The 27,720-nt window shown below is 40.6% G+C and overlaps 2 protein-coding genes across 5 annotated transcripts in view; both read left to right on the top strand.

Moving 5' to 3' along the window:
- The window catches only part of LOC105064834 (cytochrome P450 2J2-like), a 32,566-nt gene extending 21,790 nt beyond the window's left edge, over positions 1-10,776 (top strand). The window contains exons 8-10 of one of the 3 annotated variants that reach the window (XM_074376375.1): positions 2,592-2,730; positions 3,854-3,887; positions 8,787-10,757. In XM_074376375.1, the coding sequence (XP_074232476.1) occupies positions 2,592-2,730; positions 3,854-3,887; positions 8,787-8,847 (234 nt within the window). In that variant the 3' untranslated portion in view covers positions 8,848-10,757. Of the gene's footprint in view, positions 1-2,591; positions 2,731-3,853 lie in introns of all 3 variants that reach the window. The other 2 variants (XM_010949859.3, XM_074376376.1) reach the window with 2 other exon arrangements.
- An 8,089-nt stretch (positions 10,777-18,865) lies between these two features.
- The window catches only part of LOC105064824 (cytochrome P450 2J2), a 31,059-nt gene continuing 22,204 nt past the window's right edge, over positions 18,866-27,720 (top strand). The window contains exon 1 of one of the 2 annotated variants that reach the window (XM_074376379.1): positions 18,866-19,143. In XM_074376379.1, coding sequence (XP_074232480.1) covers positions 18,934-19,143 — 210 coding nt within the window. In that variant the 5' untranslated portion in view covers positions 18,866-18,933. The remainder of the gene's footprint in view (positions 19,144-27,720) is intronic. The other variant, XM_074376378.1, reaches the window with a different exon arrangement.

Genomic DNA, 27,720 nt, shown 5'->3' on the forward strand with positions numbered 1-27,720 from the left:
GGACCTCCTAGATTTTGGAACGTTCTGCTTTACAATCTTGGGCTTATAGAGTATTGAAATATGAAGGGACTCTTGAGACCTCGTGAACCAACATCACATTCATGCTGGTTTTTCTAATATAATAGCCCTTAAGGTATTTATCCAGCTTTGGCTGACAGCCCAGTGATGGAGCTATCAACACACAAGAGAAACCAATCCAGGTGTGTGCAGTATTAAGGATCAGAATAGGAGAGAAAGGAACTGGTGCTCATTAAGCAGTGATTATGTACCATGGATTATTTAGATTCTTTGAAAATGTCTTGACCAGTCCTCAGAATAATTTTGTTCTTCCCATTTTATAAATTTGAAGTCCAGGCTCAGAGAGTGACTATGCTTGCAAAAGATCTCTCAACTGCAAGTGTAAGAGTTGAGTTCCAGAACCAGATCTGTTCTGATTTGGAGGTTCATCTTTTTTTTTTCAACAAAATGTTCTCTCCACATGAGTTGCTTTTCTTTGACATTAAAAGAATCTCCCTGCAATACTTCTCAGTTGGTCCCACTTAAATTCCTTGTTCTCACAAAGAAAATTCATTTATTTTATTTTTAAAATTCTTTTTAATTGAAGTATAGTAGACTTACAATGTTGTGTTGATTTCTGTTATATAGCATAGTGGTTTATATATATATATATTTATATATAGCATATATATATATTCATTCCTGTTCATATTCTTTCTCATTATACATAATACAAGATATTGAATATAGTTCCCTGTGCTCTACACTAGGACCTTGCTGTGTATCCATTTTATGTATACTAGTGTGTATCTGCAAATACTGAACTGAGGAAATTCTGCTCTCACTCTACACCCTAATCTTAGGATCTGGGCAGACCTCTCCCCTGTACTCCCTAGCGTCCTGTCTGCACACTGCACACTTACACTTCCTTTGCTTTCTCACCACTTTGCTGGGCCTCTGTGGATCCATCTCCATTTGTCTCAGTCCCTCTGTGAGTGTCTTACCTGGGGACGATCTCACCGTCCCTACAGAGCCAGGAAAAGCAGCTATTCCTGCTGCTATTGCCTTTGCTTTTTTCTTACTGATCGACCTTCTTGTGGGTAGAGGCTGAGGTCTAAATCATTTCACCAGTGCTCTTTGAGTTTTAATAGCTGTCATTTAGCTCCATCAATCTGGCTCTGCTCAACAGTCCTATCACCACTCATTTTTAATATCTGCTAGAATAACTATCCTAGGAACTGAGACATCTTGTTGACTGCCTATTGTAGAGACTCAGAGCCATAGCATTGATGTCAAATGCCCTAGTTCAAATCATGGTTCTAACTCCTCCCACCCTGTCACTCTGGACACTTTATTCAAACTCTCAGAAATAAAAACTCTTTATCTGAAAAACGCTTTTAAACCTACCTCCAAGGTGGAGGAAAAGTGAAGTCATGCATGTAAAATTTTTAATTTAGTGCTTTGTATTAAAAGTACTCCAAATAACATTCTTATTCTTATTAATTCAACAAATGTTCATTAAGCACCTAAAATGTATAGGTCTGGGAAAACAACTCTGAGGAAAATAATCATGCAAGTTTATAGGTACAAACCATGAAAACTGCCCAGCAGAAAAAAGTCACTGGATTCTCTAAAAAATCAGGCTAACTGGAATGGGGAGTGGGAGCAGGAGTGGGCAGAAGGTTTCCAAAAGAAAGTGATTTTTGAACTGAGTATTAAAGGCTAATTAAGAGTTAACTTGGTTACAAAGTGGGAAGAAAGGACATTCCATGCAAGGTGAACAGCTTATGAAAGGCGTGGAAATTAATGAGGACATGTGGTAACTTTGAGAAACTGCAAGAAGATTTCTGTAGCAAACTCTGCTTTCCTCATGAGGAGCACATGGAAACAAAAAGAGAGGGTATGGGGTGCAGTTAAACAGCTATTTAGGGAAGCAAGGCGGGTAGCCTGGACCAGGGTGGCAGTGGTGGACATAAAATGGAGGAGACAGAATCAAGAGAAATTTAAAGTAATCTTGACCAGCCTTGTTGAAGGATTGGATGAAGGCAGAATGAGGGAAAGAGAGATATTAAGGAGGACTCCTGGGTTACTTGCTATGTACCTGGATGGATAGTGGTTCCTTCACAGGGCGACCTGATTCTCTTATTCAACCTTCTGTGGAATGACCTAGACTGTCGAGGGAAGAGACTGGGGGAAAGATACATGAGGCATTTTTACCTTGAAAGAGCATAGTTTTCAGTTCAGGGAGCAGCTGTGTTGGTTTTGGGACAATATTAACTGGACAGCTGTCACATTATTCTCTCATTGATGCACACATGTACCCTCCCAAGTTCTACACTGACATGTCCCTGGAGAGATCCATTTGACAGTAATGAATGGTCACACTTCCCTGGTAAAATTCCCCGCAGACACTTCCATCCACCATTGTAATCTGTCCCCTGGCAAAGAGCAGGGTCCTAGAGGTTGGGCTCAGAAGGTGGTGAGTTGAGGAGGTTGAGGGGGTTCAGGGTGCTGTCAGGCTTTGGTGTGGGAGCCCTCTGCACAGGTGTGTTGTGTGGGTCAAGCCTTGCCTGAGTCTTTGCTGACTTTTCTAGGGAACCGTGGTCCTGACCAACCTGACTGCACTGCACAGGGACCCTGCAGAGTGGGCCACCCCAGACACGTTCAATCCGGAGCACTTTCTGGAGAATGGACAGTTTAAGAAAAGGGAAGCCTTTCTGCCTTTCTCAGTAGGTGAGTTGCAGTAAATAGGTGTGTGGGGACCCAGTGTCCCTCTCTCAGCCCTTATCTCCTCTTTTCCCTAGAGTGCTCTGCTCTTGTTGAAATGTCTCCAGTGTCAAATTTTTAAAAAATGCTCAGAATTATGTTTCATTTGGGGTATTACTGAGGACTGTAGCCAGAGAAGGTGGCCTCATAGCTCCTACGGACTGTTCCAAGAGGTAAGGAAAGAGTCGTGATATGAAGTTTTTGCTGAAAAAACAAAACAAAACAAACAAGCAAACAGACAAAAAAAATGTAGTGAAACATCAAAATTTTACTGCTCATCATCAAAAAAAGAAAAAGAAAAAGTCCAGTTATCCCAAGTTAATGATTTTAGTGCAAGAGTCTGAACTCATTGAAATTATTCCTGTAAATTCATCTTTACACTCTGGGACCAATATCCTGTTTTTCTCCACCCTGAATTCCCCTTAGGGTGCACTACTGGGGGCAGAGAGACATGGTGGTAGAGACCAGTGTGGGGTATTATAGCCCAAAAGGGGCAAGGAGGGCATTCAGGAAGGGGAGGGACAGAAGGAGCCTGGAGCAGGTGTCAGAGTGCAGCAGGGATGAGAAAAGATCTGCTCTGCACGGGGCAGGGGGTGGAAGACCATGGCAGGGAGATTCCCAACCATTAAGGAGGAAAACCTGATGTAGGGAAATGGTGCCTTGTACCTGAGAACTCAGCTCTGACATTTACTTGCTGATCCTTTTCATCAGTTTGCTTTTAAGAATTGAAAAAATATAACACAAGGTTTGGGTTTTTGTCTTTGTTGTTTGCTACTGGATTTTTGAAAGACTTTGGGCCAGACTCCACTTACTAGTCAACCCAGACCTCTCACTCCTTTCATCCACACCCTCAATCTTCACACCTGTGCTCACCTGCCTGCCCCTTGGAGGCACTGGAGTGTGAATTGATCCTTTCTGTGCCTTTTTAAACTCAGGTGGTTTTGATCAAATAAGCCCAGTCCATCAAGCCCCAGGGCCCAGCAGGCCCTCCCTTTGCTCAGGTTTTGCAAGATGTGGTGGAAGGTTTCAGTCATTGCTGGGCACAGACACCACCTGGGAAGGTAACTCACCTTATATTTTTGTCTTTCAGGAAAGCGGGTGTGCCTTGGAGAGCAGTTGGCCAGGTCTGAGTTGTTCATTTTCTTTACTTACCTTGTGCAAAAATTCACCTTCAGGCCTCCAGACAATGAGAAGCTGAGCCTGAAATTCAAAACGGGCCTGAGCCTCTCCCCAGTGACCTACCGCATCTGTGCTGCTCCCCGGGCATGAGGTTGTCCGGGAGGGAGGGGGAAGGAAAGCAGGAGGAATTCCCAGGTCCCTGCAATGCACTGTTGCCTGCTGAGAAGTGAGGGAGCAGAATGACCTGCTTCTGAGGAAGGTCCTAGGACTTGGACTCTGAGGAAACTGGATCCACCCTCAGCTTTCCCATCCCCAGTTTAGCCCTGAGCGAATCAATTATGTTATAAGTGATTTGCCTTTTCACCCAGAAGATGAAAAGAGGTTGATTTTTCACTAAAGGAAGAATTGCTATAAAAATCATAAGAAATAATGGACTTTAAGTGATTTGGAAATCATGAGGCACATCATAGAAAGTATAGCTGAGATCTTCCTCCTTCCTGCTTCCTTCCTCATGGGAGATTTTCTTATGGCCTGTGCACATGGCTTGGGCAAATGGTGGATGAGAGTTAGTAGTCGGACCCTGGGGAGGCCGCAGTGGTCGGCCAGCAAAGCCCTGGCACTTGGTAGCTCTGTGCAGCTTCTCCGGCTTCTGCCTCAAGATGGCCCCTGGGGAGTGAGCAGGGCAGGGCCTGTTTCCCTTTCATGGCTGGTTTCTATGGGAAGCAGCCTTTCTGGGTCACCTAAGGAGACACTGCCTTGGAATTGGACATGGACCAAAAAGAGTGTGACCACAATTAACCAAACACGGAAAGCAGGTTTAGGGGACAAATGTGGAGATATTTTCTGTCCTTAAGGGGCCTTCCTACTTTAAATCCTCCCTTAGGCATTTCTTCCCAAGCCATTTCAATTCGGACTTAACAAACAATGGCTGTGATCTTTTCTCCAAAATTAATTGTCAGCTTTTGATTGACAAGTTATTACCAGTCTAAACTCAACTAAGCCATGGTAGAGTAGTTTATAGCAGCGAACTGGAAATGCCAGAATCCAGCTCCATCCTCCTGTGTGTGGTCACTGATAGGGAGAAAATGGCCATAGACTGCAAGGCCTGGTACAACTGATAGTCCATGGAGTTTTGATACCAAACCTGATGCGAGCAAACACTCAAACCTGGTGAACTGGACTAGACTATATAGAAGATGTCTTTTTCTAAGGCTCTTAGACCTAAGAAAATAGGTCTAAGCTATTTGAATAGCTCAGAACAAAGTGGGCCATGGGGCTTTTTTCCCTGTTGCTTGGGATTCACAGATAAGTCAGTTCAATGGGCACTTTAGAAAGGGAAAGAGGAATACAGGGAAATGGGGAGAAGAGAGGGAGAGAGAGGGAAGGAAGAAAGGAACAGAGGGAGTTTGGCTAGAGCTAGCCTGAGCCTGTCAGGGAGAACCAGAGCATGTCTGGAAGAAATGGTTGTGTGTCCCAGCCTGAAGGAGAAGGAGTTAGTCCTTCCTGTCTAATAGAGGAACAGAGAGTGAGAATCCTGGCCAGCCCCCTGTGTGCACTTTCTTTGCAACCTCCTGGAAAGTTGCATCTCTAGAAAACACGCCAACTGCTATTTCTTGACTAAAACCAACCCAGTCAGGCCCTGAACTGCCTGAAATTCTGAAACCTTGTCAGCAACCCCCAGTCAGACCACCCATTGACCAGTAGGAGACTGAGAAATTGGCCAACATACTTTCAATTATGTCTCCATTTCCTCATCTGTAAAGTAAAGGACTTTGTGAAGTCATCTCTGAGTTTCATTGCTGTCTGCTGTGCATGTTCCATGATTCTAGAAGGGCAGGCATTTACCTTCTCCCTGTGGGTTAAATGTAAAACCCCTGGACACTCATCCTGATCTGTGAGATGCAGTGGGACCTAGAGCCAAATACAAAGTGACCACATTTAATGAGAAACCTTGGGGATTTATGACTGGGAGTAACTGAATGTCTCCTTTTATCCTCAAAGCTCATTGGAGAGACTCTAAAGTATGAACTCTCTTCCTGTTCAAACACGACATAGATTTTGTTCTCTGCACGTTGTAGCTGTCTTATTCCTTGTCTATTTTGGAAGCTCCAGGGCCCCTTTCCCTCTTACTTTGTATCAGTGTGCTGACACAGGGTGTGCAAGCACATTACATTTCCTGTGGATTCATGGATGAGGCACAGATTTTGCTGAGAAACCACCCAGGCTGTGACTCTTCCTCCACCCCCGCCCTGCAGAGAGACACAGACACACACACTGCAGTGTAAGTTTAAAATCAGGTTGGAGGTTGGAGGACTTACAAGCAGAGACAGAGCAGGACACTCAGGATACCCTCAGTGTGTATGGAAATGTGTCCAGGTCAGGCAAGGCTTGAATATGTGCACCATACATGGAATATCAGCAGAGGGGCCGCTTCTCAGAGCCCCGTGGGCTTATAGACAGAAGGCGGGGGCTGGCTAGGTGACTAAGTGACAATGACAGCTTCCTGGGTGAGTTTCCATGTTAGAACAAGGAACTCCAGAGGTCTCCCCCTGTGTCAGGCTCTTCTCACCTGGAGATCATTCAAGCCTGTTTATTGCTAAGCTACCAAGAGGGAAGGTGGGGAACCGGAAATACATGTCCAGGGACACTGGGGTTCTCTCCCCTCTACTCTTTTCTGTGACTTTGAGCAACACATTTAAACCACAAGCCTTTGGTTCCTCCTTCTTAAACGTGTAATGGGGCCACCTATTCCATTTCCCCGTGCTTGATTCTGCAAAAAAGAGTGACGTCACTGAATGGGTATTTTGTACTATCTGGGTGACGCTGTGTCTTTGCACATTCACCATGCACTACCTGTACTGCTCTGAAAACCTAAGACTCTTTCCCTCTGCTTTTGAAATAGATAAGAAATTAAGCATGAATACAGACTCAAGTGCAATGGGTCACTTTCAGGGGCTGGGACTGAGTCACTGATGGTGCCTGTTACAACAGTCAGGGTCAAAACAGAGGCTTCCCTTTTTCAAATACATTCGGTGTCCACAGTTATCACAGGGCTCTGTTGCACATGAAATAACATTAAAAGACTCAAGTGGGTAGCATGTGTCATATGAACCCGGGGTCAGGGCTGTGGAGCTAGGCTGCCCTGAAATCAGTTCCAGGTTTTTTCATTTATTGGCTTTTGATTGCACATTAAACAGGTTGCTTTACTATCCTGAAACCATTTCCTAATCTGCAATGTAGAGGAATAAAACCTGCTGTGAATTATGAGATTGGGTTAACGATCTACTTCCCTGGGTTGCCATGCTTTGTGGTGCTTCTCCCCATGGGACCACTGTATCTGACCACCCTGATAGATGCAGGAAAGACCATGTCATTTGCTTTGGCCAATAAAATGAGAGCAAAAGTTCCAAGACTCTCTTCTGAATGCTTAAGAGCCAGCTAAAAGTTCAACATATTTCTTTCTTCTCTGCCATGAGACCAGCGACAACCCAGATAAGTGTCTGTCAGCCTACACCCAGGAGACAAGGACAAGAAGCAGAGTCATAGCTGATTCAGGGTGGACATGTCATGTGAAAATTAACCTGTTTTGCTGTAAGCCACTAGGATTTGGGATGGTTAATTACTGCAGCATAACCTTAGTTATTACAGCATAACCTATCCTAAACTGTTGGCATTTTGATTGCTAAGATGACCAAATATGCTGTCTGTAGTTGTAATGCTGTTGTTATTTTTCAGAGGAAGATTCCAGTAATTTCTGTACCTTCTTTTGTAGACCATTTGATCTTTTCCTTACTGAGTTCACAGAATATACTCTCCTGCCTATTGACCACAGGCTCCTTATAAATCCTTTAGTGGGGCTGCCGCTATGTGAAGCCCCAGGACACCATCACAGGTGGTCCAGCTGAGCAGCGCCTTCCAGAGTTGGGCCGTGTACGGTCATGTGTGTGGCCTGCTCCCTAGCTGGAAACATGGTGGTTTTGTGTTCTGACACCTGCTCACCTCTTCAGTCACATCTTTTAGAACTTCTCCTGCCAAACTGCTGAAGTCCTATCAATGTCCCACAGGCCAGGTCCTTTATCATCTTCTTGTCTTTATATACTTTTCTGTAAGAAATGTCTAATTACACCCAGCAGACCCTGTTTAAATGCCAACTCTTCAGTGACATTTTCTGGACGGTCTCAGCCAGTTAGTTGATCCCTCCTCCATTCTCTGAGAATTTTATTCAAAATTTCAATCTCCTATTTCCATGCAATCTCCTAGTTGCACTGAGTTTTTCAGAAGTAATGTGCCTTGCTCGCCTAGGCTCAGGACCTAACAGGTTTGGTACATAGTAGATGCTTGTTGAACCTGAACTAGACTGGAACTTGGGACCCTATTCTGCAGTGCTTGCATCTGGACAAATTTGTCCTTGAGCAACAGAATACAGAGAAACTATAAGGGAATGAAAATAACTGCATGTGCAGTTGGGACAGATTCAAAAAGGCCAAAACCGGACTGCCACTTCTGAGGTGTCGGGGCAAAAGCCCTGTTCTGCCCACGGTCCCTGCACACAGCACTGTCAAGGGGGTGGGCAGGCCACCTAAGCCTCCCTTCCTGGTGGACCCACCAGTCTGCCCCTACCCTCACCCCCTTTAAGGGACCAGTTCACCTCCCCTCAGGGAGCAAGCAAGGGAAACAGTTACTTGTTTTTGCCCCCTCATGCTGCCGCATGAGTCTCAATAAAGCCTTGCTTAAATTTCTCATCTGGCCTCTTATCAATTTCTATTGCTTAAAGAATCAAAGAACCCAGGTCAATCACAAGCTTTTTGGGGACAGGGGGTGTGGAGAGTGGGCAGACAAGTTAACTAGGGCAGAGCAGACAGATTTACCTTGCAGCCTGTCTAAGAGTCTCTTTTGCTATGCAGTGGCCCTTTGAGCCTTCACCAGACACTCTGGAAGATGGGGACTTCAAAGACTGCTTGTTAAAGTCCCTTCTACTTCCGAAAATCTGACCACTGGAGAGAACCACTGAAATGGCAAAGTAAGGACCTTCAAAAAATCTGTTCCTCCATAAACGCAGAAAGAAAACTACAAAAGTTTTCAAAATCAACATTTCCAGACTCTAGATTTTAACCAGAGTTTTTCCAGTAATTACAATTGTTGCAAACAGTCTTGGAACAATCTATGCTTTTGCTAAAGGAAAAATAAAACTAAAAACAGCTGAATCTTAGGAAGAACAGTGAACTTTGTGGCATTTGACTTGCCCTGCTCCAGATTTTCTCTCCCCAGCTCTATAGTCTCCTTGAAAAGCAACAGCCTGGCAACTATAGTAGCTGAGAACACCAGGCACCAATCAGGAACAGGAAGGAGAGCGCCTCAAAGGTTGGTGTCTGGACAGAGGTCACTATTGGTCTATCTGACAACTCCCTGGGAAGTCCCCACTCTCAGACTTGTGTTTACTTGACCTGCCTCCAAATCCAGTCTGTATGAACCACTCACTCTAAAAGGCATGTGTTCAAATAAATCAGGGCAATTGGACAGCCTTGCAAGAACCTGAGGGGGCAACACCAGATCTGCTACCAAGAGGATTAAAAGGGAAAGCTGGGGAAGGAGATGCCCACTGGGGCTGCAGCAAGCTCTGCCATATCCCCGGGAACCTAGAAGGCTACCCACCGGCAAGGGCTGTGTGTGTGCCCAGGAGGGACCCGAGAAGCACTGGTGCCCGCATCTCTGGCTGACCTGGAGCCTCTGCACAAGCAGGACATTAGGGCTAAGACGGAGTGTGGCCCACCTGCTTGAGTGCTGACGGTGCACCCGTCTCACACGCAGAGCCCTGAGAGACCTGGTGGTTCAAGGCCTTTGAGGAGACCTCTGTGCACACGTGAGCTGAACCCGCTGCTAACACCAGAGCATCCAGGGGCCTGATGTGATGAAGGATGGAACTTTTACAGAATTAGCCCATGAAAGTTACCAAACAATAGCATCAACAACAACGATAAAAGTAACAGACCCGGGGTGGTTCCTGATGTCCAGATTTCCAACACTGTATCATGTACAAGGTCAAATTTTCAACAAAAATTTATGAACCATGTAAAGAAACAAGCAACTATGGCCAACACACAGGGTAAACATCAATCAGTAGAAACTCTCCTTGAAAAAGCCAGACATTGGAATTACCAAACACTTCAATTGAGCAATTTTAACAACTTTATTAATAAATTTTAATTCAATTTCATTTATTTCAATTTAAAAGACTTTGAGTTACTTTTCTGTAGGTTCAATGTGTACAACTTGTTTTATATGTAAAATCCACAAGGTGGAAGATCACCACAATCAAGCTACATGACTTATCCATCATCTCTGTAGTTACCCTTGTGTGAGGTGAGAATTCATTTAAGGTCTGTCCTCTTAGAAAATCTTAACTATACGATGCACTATTAACCCTTGTTACCATGCTGTACATTAGATCTGCAGAATTTACCCTGGTGCCCATGATGAATATCTTCCCATGTCCCCACCCTCAAGCCACAGGCATGGTTCTACCCTCTGGTTTTATGAGTTTGACTTTTTTAGAGTCCACATTTAAGGGAGATAATGTGGTACTTGTCTTTCTCTGTCTGGCTTGTTTTACTTAGCATAATGTCCTTCAGGTTCACCCTTTTAGCAAATGGCAGAATTTCCTTCTTTTTAAGGCTAAAAAAAATTCCAGTGTGTGTGTGTGTGTTTGTGTATGTTTTATTTTCTTTATTCATTCACCCATTGAAAGATACTTAGGTTGTTTCCATGTCTTAGCTTTTGTGAACAATGCTGCAGAAAACCTGGGAGTGCAAATATCTCTTCAATATACTAACTTCATTTCTTTGGACCCAAGAGTCTTCTCCTGAGAACCAGGCACCTGTCATCTGGCAGGCCCCAGGCCAGTTGAGGTGGTGGAGGGAAAGTGGGAGCAGGTGGAGGTGCACTGAGGTGGCGAGCAGCAGGCAGCAGGGCCTGGGAGAGAGCCGTTGGGTTACACAACACTGGAGCCAAGGTAGTGAGGCACTGCAGAGGAGGGGCAAGGCAGAGCCTGGGGTGAAAAGGGCTGGAAGGTCCCTGGTGGGTGGGGCGGGGAAGGGTGCGGTGCTGAGAACTCACTTTTAGAGACCACAGGGCTAGTCCTCTTCTCAGAAGTCCCCCTGGAAGGTGCACTGTCCCCTCACTCTCCTGCTGCATGCCATCACCTTTCCCTTCTTTGCTGATTTCCTCAAAAGGCAGCACCAAAGAACTACCTGCCTGGGCTCCCACAACTGCCCTTCCTAGGCAACTTCTTCCATGTGGACTTTGAGAAGGGGAACCTGCTGGTTCAGCAGGTATGAGCAGGAGAAGGTGCCTGGGAGCCTCCTGACCCCTTACCTGCAGGGCAAGGGCCAGTCTGGGCACTGAGGGCGGGGCTCTGATGCTAAAGCCAGTACGCAGGTACACCGGGCATTGATCCTCAGCCTCCTGCCATAAACTGGCATGATTCCACCTGCCTGCTTTAGGAATGAAATACTGTAAACTCTTTACTATTTAAGTGCACCAGACATGGAACGTTTTGTAAGTCATTTAATTGTGTGTCATGTTACATATTACTGGGACATTCTATATAATATACTCAATTTGTCTCTTTAGTATTATTATCCTCAGGGAAAAATGCTAACTTTCCCTCTTGGAGGCTCCATTTCCCATGTGAAAATGGTGATACTACTATTTAAATCCTCACCACTTTTAAATTCAATTGCTCCCTCCCCACAGGGACTGAGCCCCTCACCTTCAGCCTCCTGGCCCTGCAATCCACTCTCACTAAAGTAGTCATTTAAAGTGTCATTTAGACTTGCTTAGTGCTTCCTGCTGCTTCCCAGAGTTCAGACTCCCTAGGGAGCCACTTGGAACCCTTCCTGTACCTTCTTTCTACTTCTTTACATTCATCTGCCATGAGGGCTTCTAGCTGTGGCCACTCTGGATTCCTTAAAATTCCCTCCAACATCCAGCACTTTGCCAAGAATCTTCAGCTGCTTCCCTGCCTCTCAGTGCTGCTACTTGGCTGAGAGACAAGACTGTGACAGGTGGTTGTGAACATTAAATAAAACAGTGAATGGTCAATATTAATAGAGCTAATAGTAGGTGCCAACAAATATTGGTTCCCCTTTCCCTGGAAAGATCCTGGAGCACTTTAAACACAAGCCTGTAATGTATTCAAAGTTCAGACGGAGAAGGTTTCAGCACTTTCTGGAGATACACCCAGTTTGCACCATGAAGTGACAGGATTAGTCACAGAATTACAAAGCTACACTTCTAAACCTTTCCCCTTGTTTAAGAAATGAGTTGTTTAATTTATAAGTATTGGCAGATTGTCCAGTTTTCTTTCTGTTTCTGTTTTTCGGTTTAAGTCCATTATTGTCATGAGGACGTATTTTTTATTATTTCAATTTTTTAAAAATATATAAAGGTTGGTTTTATGACCCAAGTTACAGCACCATGCTTAATTGGGGGAAAAAAATGTGTATTCTGCTGTTATTGGGTGGAATGTTGTATACTACGTGTCAGTTAGATCCATGACTCTGTTCTTTATTTCTTCTATATTTGTGTTGACTTCTTCTCCCCTGATTCTCTCAGTGACTGGGAGAGACATGTTGAAATCTCCGAATAATTACATACTACAGGTTTGTCTGTGTCTCTAGACAGTCCCCGGAGTTTTCATTTATGTACTGGGAAGCTCCTTTCTGTGGTGAAAACACATTGAAATTGTTGTGTCATCTTGGTGAATTGGCTCTTTAATTATTATTTAATGACCCTCTTTATCTCTGGTAATTTTCCTTGCCTGAACTTTACTTTGTCTGATGTAATATAGTCACACCAGCTCTCTTTTGATTCGTATTTACATAGTATATGCTTCTGCATTCTTTCACCTTTAACTTCCTTATATGTTTATATTTGAAATGATTTTTTGTAGATTGGATATAGGCAGGTCATATGTGTTTTAATTTTGCCAGTCTGTCTTTTCATTGTTGAATTTTGATTGTTTATATTGTCACACAATTATTCATATGTTAACAGTTAAGTCTGCCATTTTACTCTTTATTGTCTATTTTTTCACTTTGTTTTTTATTCCTCTATTTCTCCTTTCCTGTCTTCCTATGGGTCACTTAAAATTTTTTAAAGAATTCTGCTTCATCTGTAGTGTTTTTGAGTATATCTCTTTGTATTGTGTTTTAAGTAGTTGCTGTAAAGATTGCATGCTATGCATACATAGCTTAATGTAGTATCAACATTTTTGCTCTTCAAGTGGAATATAGACATCCTAAAACTGTCCCTTTAGGTCCCTTTCCCCTTCCTACTTTATGATATAATTGTCTGAAATATTATCTCTGCATATATTGACAACCACATGAGACAATATTATAATGTTGCTTTTAACTGTCAAACACAATTTTTTCAGTTCAAGAGAATAGTCTAGTATACTTACCCATTTATTTACCCTTTCTATTGGTCTTTCTTTTCTACCTGAAGAATTTTCTTTAGCCATTCTTTTAGAACTGTTCTGCTGTCAAAAATTGTCTTAGCTCTCCTTCATCTAGGCATGTCTGTACTTCAGCTTCATTTCTGAAGTACATTTTCAGTGGATATAGTGTTTGAGGTTCACAGTTTCTTTTGCATAATTTGAAAATGTTGTGATACTTCCTTCTGGCCTCTCTGGGTGTTGATGAGAAATCTGCTGTAATTTGAGTTGTTGTTCCCATAAGTAGTGAGTTGTTGCCCTCCACATGCTTTCAAGAAGTTTTCATTGTTTGTAGTTTTCAGAGATTTGATTATAATATGTATTGGTGTGAATTCTTGGGATTTATTGGGTTCATTCACAGCTTCTTGGATCTGTAGGTTTTTCTGCTACAAAGTTTGAGAATATTTTCAGCTATTATTTCTTCAAATTTTTTTTCAAATCCACATTTTTTCTCCTTTCCTTCTGGTACTCTTGGGCACTGTTGGCACAAGGGTTACATCTTTTGTTATTCGAAGATAGGTCCCTGATTCTCAGTTTTTGTTTTTTGTTTTTTTGTTTTGTTTTCTTTTAGTCTGTTTTCTCTATGTTGCTCTGATTGGATGCTTTCTATTTATGTCTTCAATGTCCCTGATTCTTCCTTACCATTCAGCTTTGAGTCGTCTCATTGAGTTTTTGTTTAGGTTATTACATTTTTAAGTTCTAAAATTTCTTTGTTGTAATGCATGTTTTGCATTACTTTGTTAAGATTTTCTAATTTCAGTTTTTTGACAGTGTAATTGTTTATTGAAATATACTTATAATAGCTGCTTTAAAATCTTTATCCTATTATTCCAAATCATGCTTTTACTCACTTTTATCTGGAATCAGAAACTTGACCTGTACCCTTGTTTTACCACTGAGAGAGATATGACTAGAGAGGATAAATGATTTGCCTAATGTCATATAGTGTCCAGGGATGAAACTGAGGCTAGGGTCTTATCCCTGACCCAATGATGTTTCAAAATGGATTAAAAGACCTCAGTTTTGTATCCGCTCTGACAGATACTGTCTTTTAATTGGTGCATTTAGAACATTAACATTTAAAGTGGTAATTGATACAGATTAATAGCTACCATATGATTATTGTTTTCTATTCACTGCTCTTTTTTTTTTTAATGAAGTAAAGTCAATTACAATGTGTCAATCTCTGGTGTACAGCACAATGTCTCAGTCATGCATATACATACATATATTCATTTTCATATATTTTTCCATTAAAGATTATTACAAGATATTGAACATTGTTCTCTGTGCTATACAAAGAAATTTTTTAAATCTATTTTTATATATAGTGGCTAACATTTGTAAATCTCAAACTCCCAAATGTATCTCCTCCCACTCCCTTTCCCTGGTAACTGTAATATTATTTACTATGTCTGCAAGTCTGTTTCTGTTTTGTAGACGAGTTCATTAGCATCCTCTTTTTTCTCTCTTTTTAGATTGCACATATAAGCGATCTCACATGGTATTTTTCTTTCTCTTTCTGGCTTACTTCACTTAGAGTGACGGTCTCTAGGGACGGTTATTCACTGCTCTTGCCTTGTGGGGTTTTTTTGTTTGTTTGTTTGTTTTGTCTTTAACTCTTTTCCTGTCTTCCCTTTTGAATTTTTTATATATTTGTCATTTTTATATATTTGTCTTATCATAATATATATATATCAAATATATATCAAATATTTATATATTTATCATTTTTATATATTTGTCATGCCACTGTCTTATCATATTGACTATATTTCTTTTTCTAAACTTGTCAAGTGGTTGCCCCAGAGTTCACAGTGTACATTTCAAGTGACCCAAAGCCACTTTCAAGTAACTCCACACTGCCTCATCAGTAGCGCAAGTACCTTATAACAGAGTTTTCCTACTTCCCTCCTTCTGTCCCTTACAACACTACATCATTCATATCACTTGTTCGTAAACTGTAGTCTCTGAAGACATTGTTACTATTTTTTGATCCAACTGTCATCTGTAAGATCAATTAAGAGAAAGAAAAAATATTTAATTTACTTTTTTTTTTTAATCTAATGTTCTTCTTTTCTTCACGTAGGTCTGAATTCTGGCCTATATCTTTTTCCTTCTTTCTGAAGAATTCTTTTTTAACATTTCTGTAAGGCAGGTCTAGTAACAATAGATTCCCTCTTTTTTTTTTTTTTTTTTTGAGAAAATCTTTACTTCTCCTTCACTTAAGCAAAACTTAGAAACTTAGGATTCCTTTTAGGAAATCATTTTGACAAACATTAAAATGTTACACAATTCTGCATCCATAAATTCAACCATCCATATATTCAACCAATGGAAGACCGTGTAGCACAGTAGTATTTGTTATTGAAAAAAAATCTGTGTGTAGGTGGACCCTAAACAATTCAAACCTATGTTGTTATTCAAGGGTCAACTGTACTTGCAATCTGAATATTATAATATAAACACAGAACATAAAATATCCAGTGCTAAACACTGATCCTCCATGACTGACTCTTTAAATATTGTGGATTTTATATTTTATAGAAAGGAATTTTCAGAGTTTTGTCAATGCTTATAGTATGTACTGTGACTCCTCACCAAAATCTTTATAAAGTATAAAATACTGGTATAAAAAGCAGGACTGTTTTATCTTTCTTCTTGAATACTCTGAAACATGTCAGTTTAGATTACACTTCAGATTTTCAGGGCATTAAAGATATACAAATAGCATACCCAAGGATATTTGGTAACACATTTAGATTAAGTTTATTTATAGTTATTATGAGAATCCCTTTGACTTCCAGATAATGAGAAAAAAAATCCTAGACAAACAGAAAAGATATAATGGACCAAGTTATATCTTGGTAAGAATAAAACAGAACATCGGTTTTTAAAATAAATCCTTAAAAGCATTAAGAAAGCATTTATGACTTTTCATTGTCAGACAACATATTCATGTGGTGTAGGAAGATGTAAGACAACTAATAGAAACTTAAAGTTTCAAAGTAAGAAATTTTCTAATTAACAAATCATCATTGTTACTTAGAAAATATGCTTTACTTTTAATCTCAAATTTAATTCAAATACCTGACGTATAACTTAATACCAACAGATAATCTAGCTAAAGTATTTCTTAATATTTATACAGTGTAACATCTCTGGATAGACAGGTTTCACACAAGTTTTCAATCAATGCTGAAAAAAGTCAGTTGACTGTTGAAATCACAATTAACAAATAACTTATTAACAATTTAGTCAGGAATTTGTGTGGCATAAGGATCAATGAAGGGACTAATCTGATAACTTTTCACCATGATATTGATATTCTTCATAGTCGCTTTACGTGTTTTCATTGTGTGATTTGATCAACAAAATTATATACAAAATATCAAGATTTTTCCTTTTTCCTCCTTTCTTCTTTCCCTTTATTTTTTTTCTGAAGCAACTCAAAGGTTTCAGGATTGGTTCGTAGGAGGTAGAGAACATAAAGTTCAAAGTATAAAGTACAAAGTGACAGTGAGCACCAATGCCAGTACTCATCGCATTATGGTTATAACTGAGGGTGTTGTTAATTTTGTGTTGTTCACTTTTATTAGAGCATAAGTTAAAGTCAGTAACCTGAACCTGTGGTTTAGGCGCAATAAACATACAACCTTTTACAAAATACTTTTTAAAGTCACATTACATTTTAAAATATTAGGAACAAAATACCTATGCTGATTTGTATTTTAACTTAATGGAAAAGAAGAGGACATTATTCAACCGAAGAAAGTCACACTGATCATAATAAGCTTTAAAGGTTGAAAATGTCATTTCAGAATGGAACTCGTAGAGTCAGAGAACAGATTGGTGGTGTTTGCCAGAGGCGGAAGGTAGGGGTTGGGCCAGATGGTGAAGGGGGTCAAAGTGAAAACTTCCAGTTATAAAATAAATAAGTAATGGGGATATAACGTACAGTATGGAGACTATAGTTAATAACAGCTTATTGCATAATTGAAAGTTGCTAAGAGAGTAGATTTTAAAAGCATAGATCACAAGAAAAAATATTTGTAAGTATGTATAGTATTGATTGTTAACTAGATGTTTTCTGTGATTACTTTGCTCGGATGAATCATTGTGTTGTATGTCTGAGACTAATATAAAGTTATATGTCAATTTTACACCGGCCAAAAAAATTGTGGGGTAGTGACAAAATATATCATAGCTGTTACAGTGAATGAACTAAAGCCACATGTATCAATCCAAATAGATCTCAAACACATAATACTGAGAAAAAAAATCAGTTGTAGGATAATTCTTTTTCAAATAGTAATTATATAAATATTAGGGAAAATTGCATAAATGTATAAAAACTGTAAAGAAACAGGAAAATGTGGACTGGAAGGATGAAAACTAAGCTCTGACTAGTATCTCCCTCTAAACATTGGGAAATAGAAAAGAGACAGCAATGCTGCTTTATTTCTTTAAAAGAGAAAGATTTTCAGCATCCTGTCTATAGATGTTGAGCACCTGAGTGTGTGCTATACTATCCCAGAACTGTTTCATGTTTTGAGCATCTCACATATGGTGAGACACAGGTAGGCACACAAAGGTGGCATGGGAGGTTGGAACTTGGGGTCCTATACTGTCTTGGGGCTTCAGAGAAAGACTCACTAAGCAAACCAAAAAGGAGAAGGATGAAGACATCCAGCTTCAAAGCCCATTAAGCACCTATTAAGGACTAGCCTCAGGGCTAGGAGCTTTGAGGTAATGCTTCTTAATCTTCAGAACAGTTACAAATACAGAGAGTCCTTTAGATGTGTTGCAGATCAGTGGCTTCATTTCCTTACCACTTATTTGGTACCTATCCTCTGTCAGTTTCAGCTACTGAAAGATGGAAGGAAGAAAGCATCTGCAAAATTTTGTCAGAATTAAGCAATTTACATAAAGAGGCTGAAACAATGCCTGGTCTATAGTAAGTGCCCAAGAAATGTCAGGTGCTGCTCTTTTCCTGATTAAAGTTCACCAGGCTTGGTTCCAATCACTGGGTGAGAGGGTCCTTGAAAAACATGGAGCTCAAAGGTCTGCAGTGCTCTCAGAGATGCAATGAAACCATAATCCCTAGAGGCCCATGTTCTCACAGAGAGATAGGCTTTCTAAATGCAAATAAAAAGGCTCCTAGCCTGGCCTTTTCCAAATCCCTTGCGTGTTCTCCCAAGAATCCAGTCCCTGCCATGTGGTGGGTGGCGGGCAGGCTTGGTTGGGGCAGAGGGAAGGAGAGGATCTGGCAGGGGTGAGGGTGGGGCTGCAGGAGCCCGGAGAAAATTCCTGGACAGGCCAGGCAAAACAGGCGGCCACTGGAAGCCAGGTGCGTCAGAGTAGGAGCTAGGCAGCGAGAGGCAGGAAGGGCGTGGCGTGGCTGGGATCCGGGCGGAGTCAGGACAGGGCTAGGGGCGGGGCTAGGGGTTAGGGGCGGGGCTAGGGGTTAGGGGCGGGGCGGGGAACTCAGAGTCCGAGCGTCGCGGGGACAGTCATTGGACCCGAACTCAGAAGAGAGAGCAGATATCACAGCCATGCTCGGGTGCTTGGGCTCCCTGGCGGCGACCCTCTGGGGGGTGCTCAGTCTCCGCACTCTTCTGCTGGGTGCCATAGCCTTTCTTTTCTTTACTGATTTCCTCAGAAAACGGCGCCCGAAGAACTACCCGCCTGGGCCCCTGCGCCTGCCCTTCGTAGGACACCTCTTACATCTGGACTTTGAGAATGTGCCCCTGTCGCTTCAGCGGGTAGGAGCGGGCGAAGGTGCCGGGGCGCGTCCTGACCCTGACCTGCAGGACAAGGGCCAGCCCGGGTACCAAGGGCGGGAGGATGGGGCGTGGGGGGGGGGCGGGGGGAGGCGCTGGCGCTAAAAGTAACCCCCGGTACACCCCGCTTTGAGCCTCGTTTCCTCACTGTCACCTGGCGTGATTCCACCTGCGCTTTTGAGGGGTGAAATATATGTAAACTGTTTACTATTTAAGTGTGCCAGACAAAACGTTCTTTAAGTCATTTAATTGTGTGTCATGTTACACACTCTTGGTACATCCTATTTGTAATATGATCACCGTGTCTTTTTAATATTATTATCCTTGGGGTGTGAGGGGGAGGAAAATGCTCTATTTTCCCTCTAGGAGGCTGCATTTCTCATGTGTAAAATGGCGATTCTACTACCCAAATCCTCACCAGCTTTCAGCTAAATTACTCCCATCCCCGCAAGGACTGAGCCCCTCACCTTCATCCTCCTCGCTCTGCAATCCACTCACTAAAGTAATCATTTAAAATGTCATCCCTCTGCTTAGATTTTCTCCCTACTTCTCAGCTGCCCCTCAAGTTCAGACTCCCCAGGGAGCCACTTGGAACCCTGCTTGTAGCCTCTTTCCACGTCTTTATAATCAAGTCCCATCAGGGCTTCGAAACTGTGGCTGCTCTGAATCCCTTATAATCCTCTCCAACGTCCACACTTTCCCAGGATTCTTCAGCTGCTTCCCTGCCTTCAGCACTGGTACCTTGCTGAGAGACAACACTGTGACAGGTAGTTGTGAACATTAAATAAAACAGTGAATGGTCAATAGCAATACAGCTAATAGTACGTGCCCAACAAATATTAGTTCCCCTTTGCCTAGAAAGTCCTTGGAGAAATTAAAACACGAGACTATAATGTATGCTCAAGTTCAATTGGAGAAGGTGTTATCACGTTCTGGGAGACACCCACCCAGTTGGCACCATGAAGTGTCAGGATCAGTCACAGAATTATAAAGCTATACTTCTAAACCTGTCCCCTTGTTTAAGAAACGTGCTGTTTAATTTCCAAGTATTGGGAGATTGTCCTGTTTTCTTTCTGTTAATGATTTCCAGTTTGAGTCCATTGTTGTCAGAGGACGTATTTTTTATGATTTCAATATTTTTAATATGCAAAGCCCAGTTTTATGACCCATGATACAGCACCATTCCTACTTGAAAAAATGTTTTCTGCTGTTGTTAGGTGGAGTGTTGTATACTATATGTCAACTAGATATAATTAGACAACTGCGTTATTTTGTTCTTCAGTACCTTTGTTGACTTCTTAGCTACTGATTCAGTGACTAGGAGAGGCATGTTGAAGTCTCCAGATATACTTAGTTTCATTTTGTTTTTATTCAATTCTAGAGCTTTTCTTTTATGTATTTGGCATTTCTTTTATGTATTTTATGTAGTGCATACACATTGTTGTGCTATCTTGGTGAATTGGCTCTTTAATTATTATTTAATGTCCCCTTTTATCTCTGGTAATTTTCTTTGCCTGAACTTCACCTCCTCTGATATAGTATAGACACACCAGCTCTCTTCTGATTAGGATTTCCATAGTATATGCTTCTCCATTCTTTCACTTTTAACCTTGACTTATATGGTTATATTTAAAATGAGTTTCTTATCCATAGAATATAAGTGGGTCATTTCTTTCTTATTCTGCCAATCTCTGTCTTTTAATTGGTAAATTTAGATTATTCATATTTAATGTAATTATTGATACATTAACACTTAATTGTGCTATTTAACTTTTATTTTATATATATTTTTTTTACTTTGTATATTATTCCTCTCTTTTTGCTGTCTTCCTGTTGGTCTCTTGAACATGTTATAAGAATTCTGTTTTATCTATAGACTTTTTAAAGAATATCTCTTTGTAATGTGTTTTAAGTGCTTCATGTAAAGATTACATGCTATGCATACACAGCTTATTGAACTAAAAATGAACACTTTACCACTTCAGGAAGAATATAGATAACTTAAACTTAGGTCCTTTTACCTTCCCTGCTTTATAATACATTAACTGCCTTAAATATTATCTGTACATATATTGAGATCTATATCAGACAGTATTATAATTTTGCATTTAACTGTCAAACACATTTTTTTTAATTGAAGAAGAGAAGAATATTCTAGTGTATTTACCCATTTATTTGTGCTTTCTGTTGCTCTTTATTTCTTAACTGAAAAACTTTCTTAAGCCATTCTTTTAGAAGTGGTCTGCTGGCAAAAAAATTCTCTTAGCTTCCTTTATCCAAGAATGTCTTTATTTCACCTTCATTTCTGGGGTACATTTTCATTGGATATAGAATTCTAGGTTGACAGTTTCTTATAATCTTGAAAATATTGTGCTACTTCTTTCTGGCCACCCTAGTTTCTGATGAGAAATCTGCTGTAATTTGAACTGTTTTCTCCATGAGAAATTAGTTGTTTTCCTCTGCATGTGTTCATGAAGTTTTCTTTGCTTTTAGCTTTTATAGATTTGATTATGATACGTCTTGGTGTTGAATTCTTTGGATTTATTGGGTTCACTCACAGCTTCATAGATCTGTAGGTTTTTCTGCTACCATTTCTGTTTGAGAATTTTTCAGCTACTATTTCTTTAAATATTTTTTCAAGTCCACCTTTTTACAATTTTGTTTATGTACCCTTGAGTACTGAAGGCACAAGTTACAGATCTTTTCTCATTCCTACTTCAGTCCCTGAAGCTCAGCGTTTGTTTGTTTTGTTTGTTTGTTTGTTTGTTTTGCAGTCTATTTTCTCTGAGTTTTTCAAATTGGATACTTTCTATTGATGTCTTCAGTTTCACTGATTCTTCTGTCATCACTCTGCCATTTAGTTGTTCTATTGAGTTTTTTGTTTAGCTTATTTTGTTTTTTTATTTCTGAAATTTTTCTTTGGTTCTTATGTATGTTTTCTATTTCTTTGTTAAAATTTTCTATTTTTAAAAATTTTGAGAGTACAATTGTTTATTGAAGCAAACTTATAATAGCCACATTAAAATCTTTATCCTATAATCTCAACATCTCTGTCTTCTCAGTGTTGTCTTCAACTCATTCAAGTTGAGATTTCCTGGGTTCTTTGTAACATGAGTAATTTTAGATTATAGTCTGGATATTTTGGGTATTTTGTTATATGACTATGGAATTTGTGTGAATTTTCATTTTAGCAAATAATCAACCTGCTTATGTTCAGAGTGCTCACTCTTGTGTATTGTGGTTCAAGTATCAATTTAGGTTAGAGAGCCTCTGCAGTGCTATACTGGTCTACTTTACTTACACGTTACCCACCCCTACAGGACTCCAGCCCATATTCTCATCAGTGCAGGCTAGAGAGAATGAGGATGGGGACAAAAGACTGGAGCCCCTCTGAGTAGGATAGCCTGTTCCTTGCTGCATGGGGAATGGAAGTCAGAAATGTACCCATAACTTCTCCATGGGGAATGGGTACCTCCTTGTTTCTCTACAGTGGTGGAAAACAGAATTTTGCCCCCTGAGTCTTCCATGGAGTCTCTCTACTGCAGTTCAGAGGTGATATTCACAATACAGCTCAGAGTCAGCAGGGGAGAGGCATTACCTTTTTGTTGCTGACTTTGAGTGAAGACAAATTTCCACCTATATTATCAACTGCTACACCCCCTCCCCAATAAGCTGAAGGAGGGTCACATCTTTTTCATACTATTTGCCTCCAGAACAGGAAGAGTAAAAGGTTTAGTCCTGGTGGGCCATAGTTTTTCTGGATCTTTGGTACAAAGGACAGGATTTTATTAGAATTCTTAGATGAGTAGGATGAGTAAAATTGGATGCTTTGACTCACTCTTGTCTGAAATAAGAAACCCAATCTGTGCCCTTGTTTTTACCACTGTGCCATAGATATGACTAGAAAGGATAAATTATCTGCCTAAAGTCATAAAACTAGCCAGGGTTGAAACTAAGACTAGGGTCTTATCTGTGGCCCAAAGATTTTTCATCAGAACTGTTAAATTTTTATTTTATATAATCTTGCATTTTTAATATTTTTGCTTTTAATGCAAAATGGAGTTCAACAAATGAAGTTAAATGGTATGATTTAGTTGTAATTAAAATTACTTTCTAGCAATTTGGAAACATTAAGTATGACCTATATGCTAGGTCTTGTGTACAGATATGTGTTCCTTTTCATTTAATCTTTACAGAAGATACACAAATTATAAATCTTCTGATGATGTTTCTGTTTTATCATGGAGGAAACTGACTGAAAACTGTCAAGTGATTTGTCCAAGTTATTGAATATAGATAATGACCAAACAAGGACTTCAGCCCAGAGCTATTTGACTCGTATACATTTTCTCTACTTATGTGACCTGACTTTTCATGATAGAGGATAATTGATTTATTCAGGGATTCAATTATTCAAAGAAACATTTATGAATTGCTTATTATATGACAGGAACAGTGTAAGACAGTGTATGACGAAATGTGTGGTACAAACCTTTTGTAACCAAATGAGACAACATCTGGTGGGATCGCTGTGAATGGAAAACCCTGGAATAATCTCTTATGGAATGTTGAAATAAATTTGGGTGAATTTGAAAGGGATGATAGGCAAGTGGCTACATGGAGCAAAGGGGACAGGAGATTTTTAAATGGGGAGAGTGATCTGAGCTAAAACACAGTGAGAGGGCAGTGAAGAAATTGTCCTGTTGGTATGTCATGATGGGACTCTTTCATTTTTCCCCCTGCGTTTTCTAAACTTTCTCTGCTTTATCTATATGGCTTACTATAGGATCATAGAAATAAGAGAAAATCTTATTGAACTAAAGTGTGAAAATGCAGATAAAGTGGAAATATGTTAGTGAAGGTATACACTGAACTACTTTTTTTTAAATCCCAAAATACATTGGATTTAAAAGATTGAAATTTATTTCCCCATCACAAGTGAGTTCTGAGGGCATTGCCAAGACGGCAGGGTGGAAGGACGCACAGCTCACCTTCTCCCAAGAATACAGCAAAAACTACATCTGCATACAAAACAACTCTCACAGAATACCTATTGCACCTTGGCAGAATATCTCTGACAACTGGAAATATTAGCAAAATTCTCACAAAACAGAGTAGGAAGAAAAAAAAAAAAAAGAAAATGGAAATTGGTGTCAGACCTGTTCCCTGGGTAAGGAGAGGTAAAGGAGGAAAAATGTCCTCACCTGAGAAGCCTCATCTCCAGTGGGGATGTCAGCTGGGACAGAAAAGGAACTTCAGAGGGTTGCAAGAGAAAGCAGAAGCCACATGGTAGACAGAACAGAGAGAAACTGTCACAGAGGGTTTGAGCCATCCCTAGCCCAAAACAGGAGCCAGCAAGAACAGGCCAGGACTGGGTGCTAGAGCAAAGGCTTCAGAGGATGAACCCCTGGAGAGGACTGTGGCTGACTGCCCAGCAGCAGACTCAGGTAGCTGGAGTATTGTTTGGGCTGAGGCTGGGAGTGTGTTCAGAGCAGCCTGAATCCTATAAAGCATGACTGCTGGTGTGCATGATGGGGAGGGGTGCAATACAGCCCAGCCGTAGCAGCCATCTCCACTAGCCCAAAGGGCATTGCTCGGTAACACTTGTGTCGCACGATCTAACGAGCAGAGGGCCATGGTTTAGACATAGATGTGTTCTCACCTTTCTCTGGAGGGGCACAATCTCTGGTGCATCTCTGGTATTGAAGGCACAATATGGAGATTCCCCAAAAAACTAAAAGTAGACCTACCATATGATCCAGCAATCCCACTTCTGGGCATATATCTGGAGAGAACTCTAATTCCAAAAGATACATGCATCCCAATGTTCATAGAAGCACTATTTACAATAACCAAGACACAGAAATAACCTAAATGACCATCAATAGATGACTGAATAAAGAAGCTTTAGTGTATGTATACATGTATAGATGTATATATATATATGCATACATGTGTGTATATGTATACACACACAATGCAATGCTACTTGGACATAAAAGAGAATAAAATAATGCCATTTGCAGCAACATGGATGGACCCTGAGATCATCATTCTGAGTGAAGTAAGCCAAAAAGAGAAATAGTTCCATATGATCTCATTTATACATGGAATCTTAAGAAAAAAGACACAAATGAACTTATTTATAAAACCTAAACAGAGTCATAGACATAGAAAACAAACATGGTTACCAGGGGTGGAAAGGGTTGGGAAGGGATAAATTGGGAGTTCCAGATTTGCAGATTCTAACTACTATATATAAAATAGATAAACAGCAATTTTATATCACATAGCACAAGGTACTATATTCAATATCTTGTAGTAACCTATAAGGAAAAAGAATATGAAAAGAAATATAGGTATGTATATATATGATGGAAACATTATGCTGTATACAGAAAATGGACACATTGTAAACTGGCTATACTAGAAAAGGAAGGAAGGAAGGAAGGAAGAGAGAAAGAGAGAAAGAGAGAAGGAGAGAAGGAAAGAAGGAGAGAAGGAAAGAAAGAGAAAGAAAGAAAGGAAGAAAGGAAGAAAAGTGAGTTCAGATGTAGACAGGAAGTCCAGGATAGGAAGTCTGCTTTATAGCACAAGGTTGTCCAGAAACCCCAGTTCTCTCTATCTTGTTGTTCTCCTCTTGAAAAATCATCATGTATGAGTTGCACTTTCTTGAAGGGGGAAAGGGGCAGGTGGTGAGAAGCACCTTCATCTAAGGACAAGGCCCCGTAGATGCACTCATCGCCACTGCTCATGTCCCATTGGCCCCACTCAGAGAAGTTGGGAAATGTAGTCTTTCACTGGGAAGCCATGTGGCCAGCTAGTACTTAGGGAGCTCCACCACTCAGAAGAGAGAATATCTTCATCCTTTCATTTAAGAATGAGACATGCAGAGCGAGTTAGAAAGAGCCCAAATTTACACCCACTAGCTATGAGCTAAATCCCTGTGCTTCTTTTTCTGACTACTGAGAGTTCTTTATAGGGTTATTGTAAGAATCAAATAATTCAGTTGTTTATCAGTTTACGCCAGGTTGCCTAGAACATAGCTGTAGCTTGTTTCTATATCTTCTACTCTCCCCCTTTCTTCAAAAGTTTATAGTAACAAACTCCATAAAACTAGTTGTTGGTTGCACAGGAGGCATCACTTGTCTTGTCTGATTGCTGCATGGGCTCCATCAGTCCACACTCTGGCCACTTCCCCTCTATTCCTTTGTCCATATCTTACCTGAGTCCTTTTGCTAAAATACACCCCTGGTATAACAATAACAATAATTAATTTTTTAATTAATATTAGTATTATGCTTACTTATCACCATCATCCTAAAGATGGGAACTAGTAATATTCCTCATTTTATAGATTTGGAGGCTGAGACAGAGGAAAGTTAAATAACTTGAACAAAAATCACATAGAAAGTAACAAGCAGAAGCTGGTTGCAAATGTATTCGTATGACTTCAAACTCCAAGCTCTTCAGCACTCATATTATCTCTTATATTCAATTTTCTAATTGCAAACAAAACAAGATCTAAAGTATATCACTTGACATTAAGACATCCTCAGTCTAGCTTACATTTCCCTGCCAGCCTTGACTTCCATCTCCCTACACAAATAACAGATACCTTTTCCAGGAACTGATCCTAGCCTCTGGTTCCCTTATGAGCTTCCTAAGTGTCTCCCATCAAGTAATTTATCGTACAGAATGGTAATAATAAGAACTGATGACCCATCTATATGTTCTATTAGACTGTGAGCATCTAAGCTTCAGGAACTGTATCCCAAGCACCTGGCCTTAACCGACCACAGGCTTAGCGCTCTTTAATGAACCCTACACTCCAGGCAGACAGGATGGTCACTTGTTCCTGGACACCCACATTTTCCTTTCTTTGTATTTGTCTATGCTTTTCCCACAGCCTAAAGTCTTTGCCTTCACACTACACGTCCTTTTGCTGGCACCCTGACCTTCATTTAGGATCTGGTCCAATTCCCATCTCCTATTAAGAGGTTTTCTCCCATGTCAGGAGTGGAAATTTATCTCTTCTCTCAGTAGCTTTATGTCCCCTCTCCAGCATTTTAATATATATCATCTACTGCTAAGTGTTAGTTTTTCCTGCTGTCAGCCTATTTCAAGAGACTTTGACACTTCAGGAAAACACCACAGGGTATGGACCCGTGTATTGTCCCCATTTATACCCTAGCACTGTCAGAAGGTACTTGACAACTCTGAAGCAGTTCATAAAAACCTGTTGGACTGAACTTGAATTTGATTTCCACAGACCAGTCTCAGAAACCTGCTCATTTGTGTATGCTCATGACACACACTCACACTCTTCCATTCTCTCTCTCTCTGTTTCTCTGCCCCCCTCACCGTCATTCTCACATTCACTGTCTCACCCCACTAAACTCTAAGGTCATAGTGTCATCTCGGGTTCATGTCTTTGTCCTTATAACTTATGTAACCCCAAGAATTACTTGTGAGATCAGGAGTTCATGGGCCCCAGGGGACTGGTAAACACCTGAAAGTTCATGTGTGCGGAACCGTGTTCATGTGTATAGGTTTGTC

This window comes from Camelus bactrianus, chromosome 13 (assembly GCF_048773025.1).
Source record: "Camelus bactrianus isolate YW-2024 breed Bactrian camel chromosome 13, ASM4877302v1, whole genome shotgun sequence".
Lineage (NCBI taxonomy): Eukaryota > Metazoa > Chordata > Mammalia > Artiodactyla > Camelidae > Camelus > Camelus bactrianus.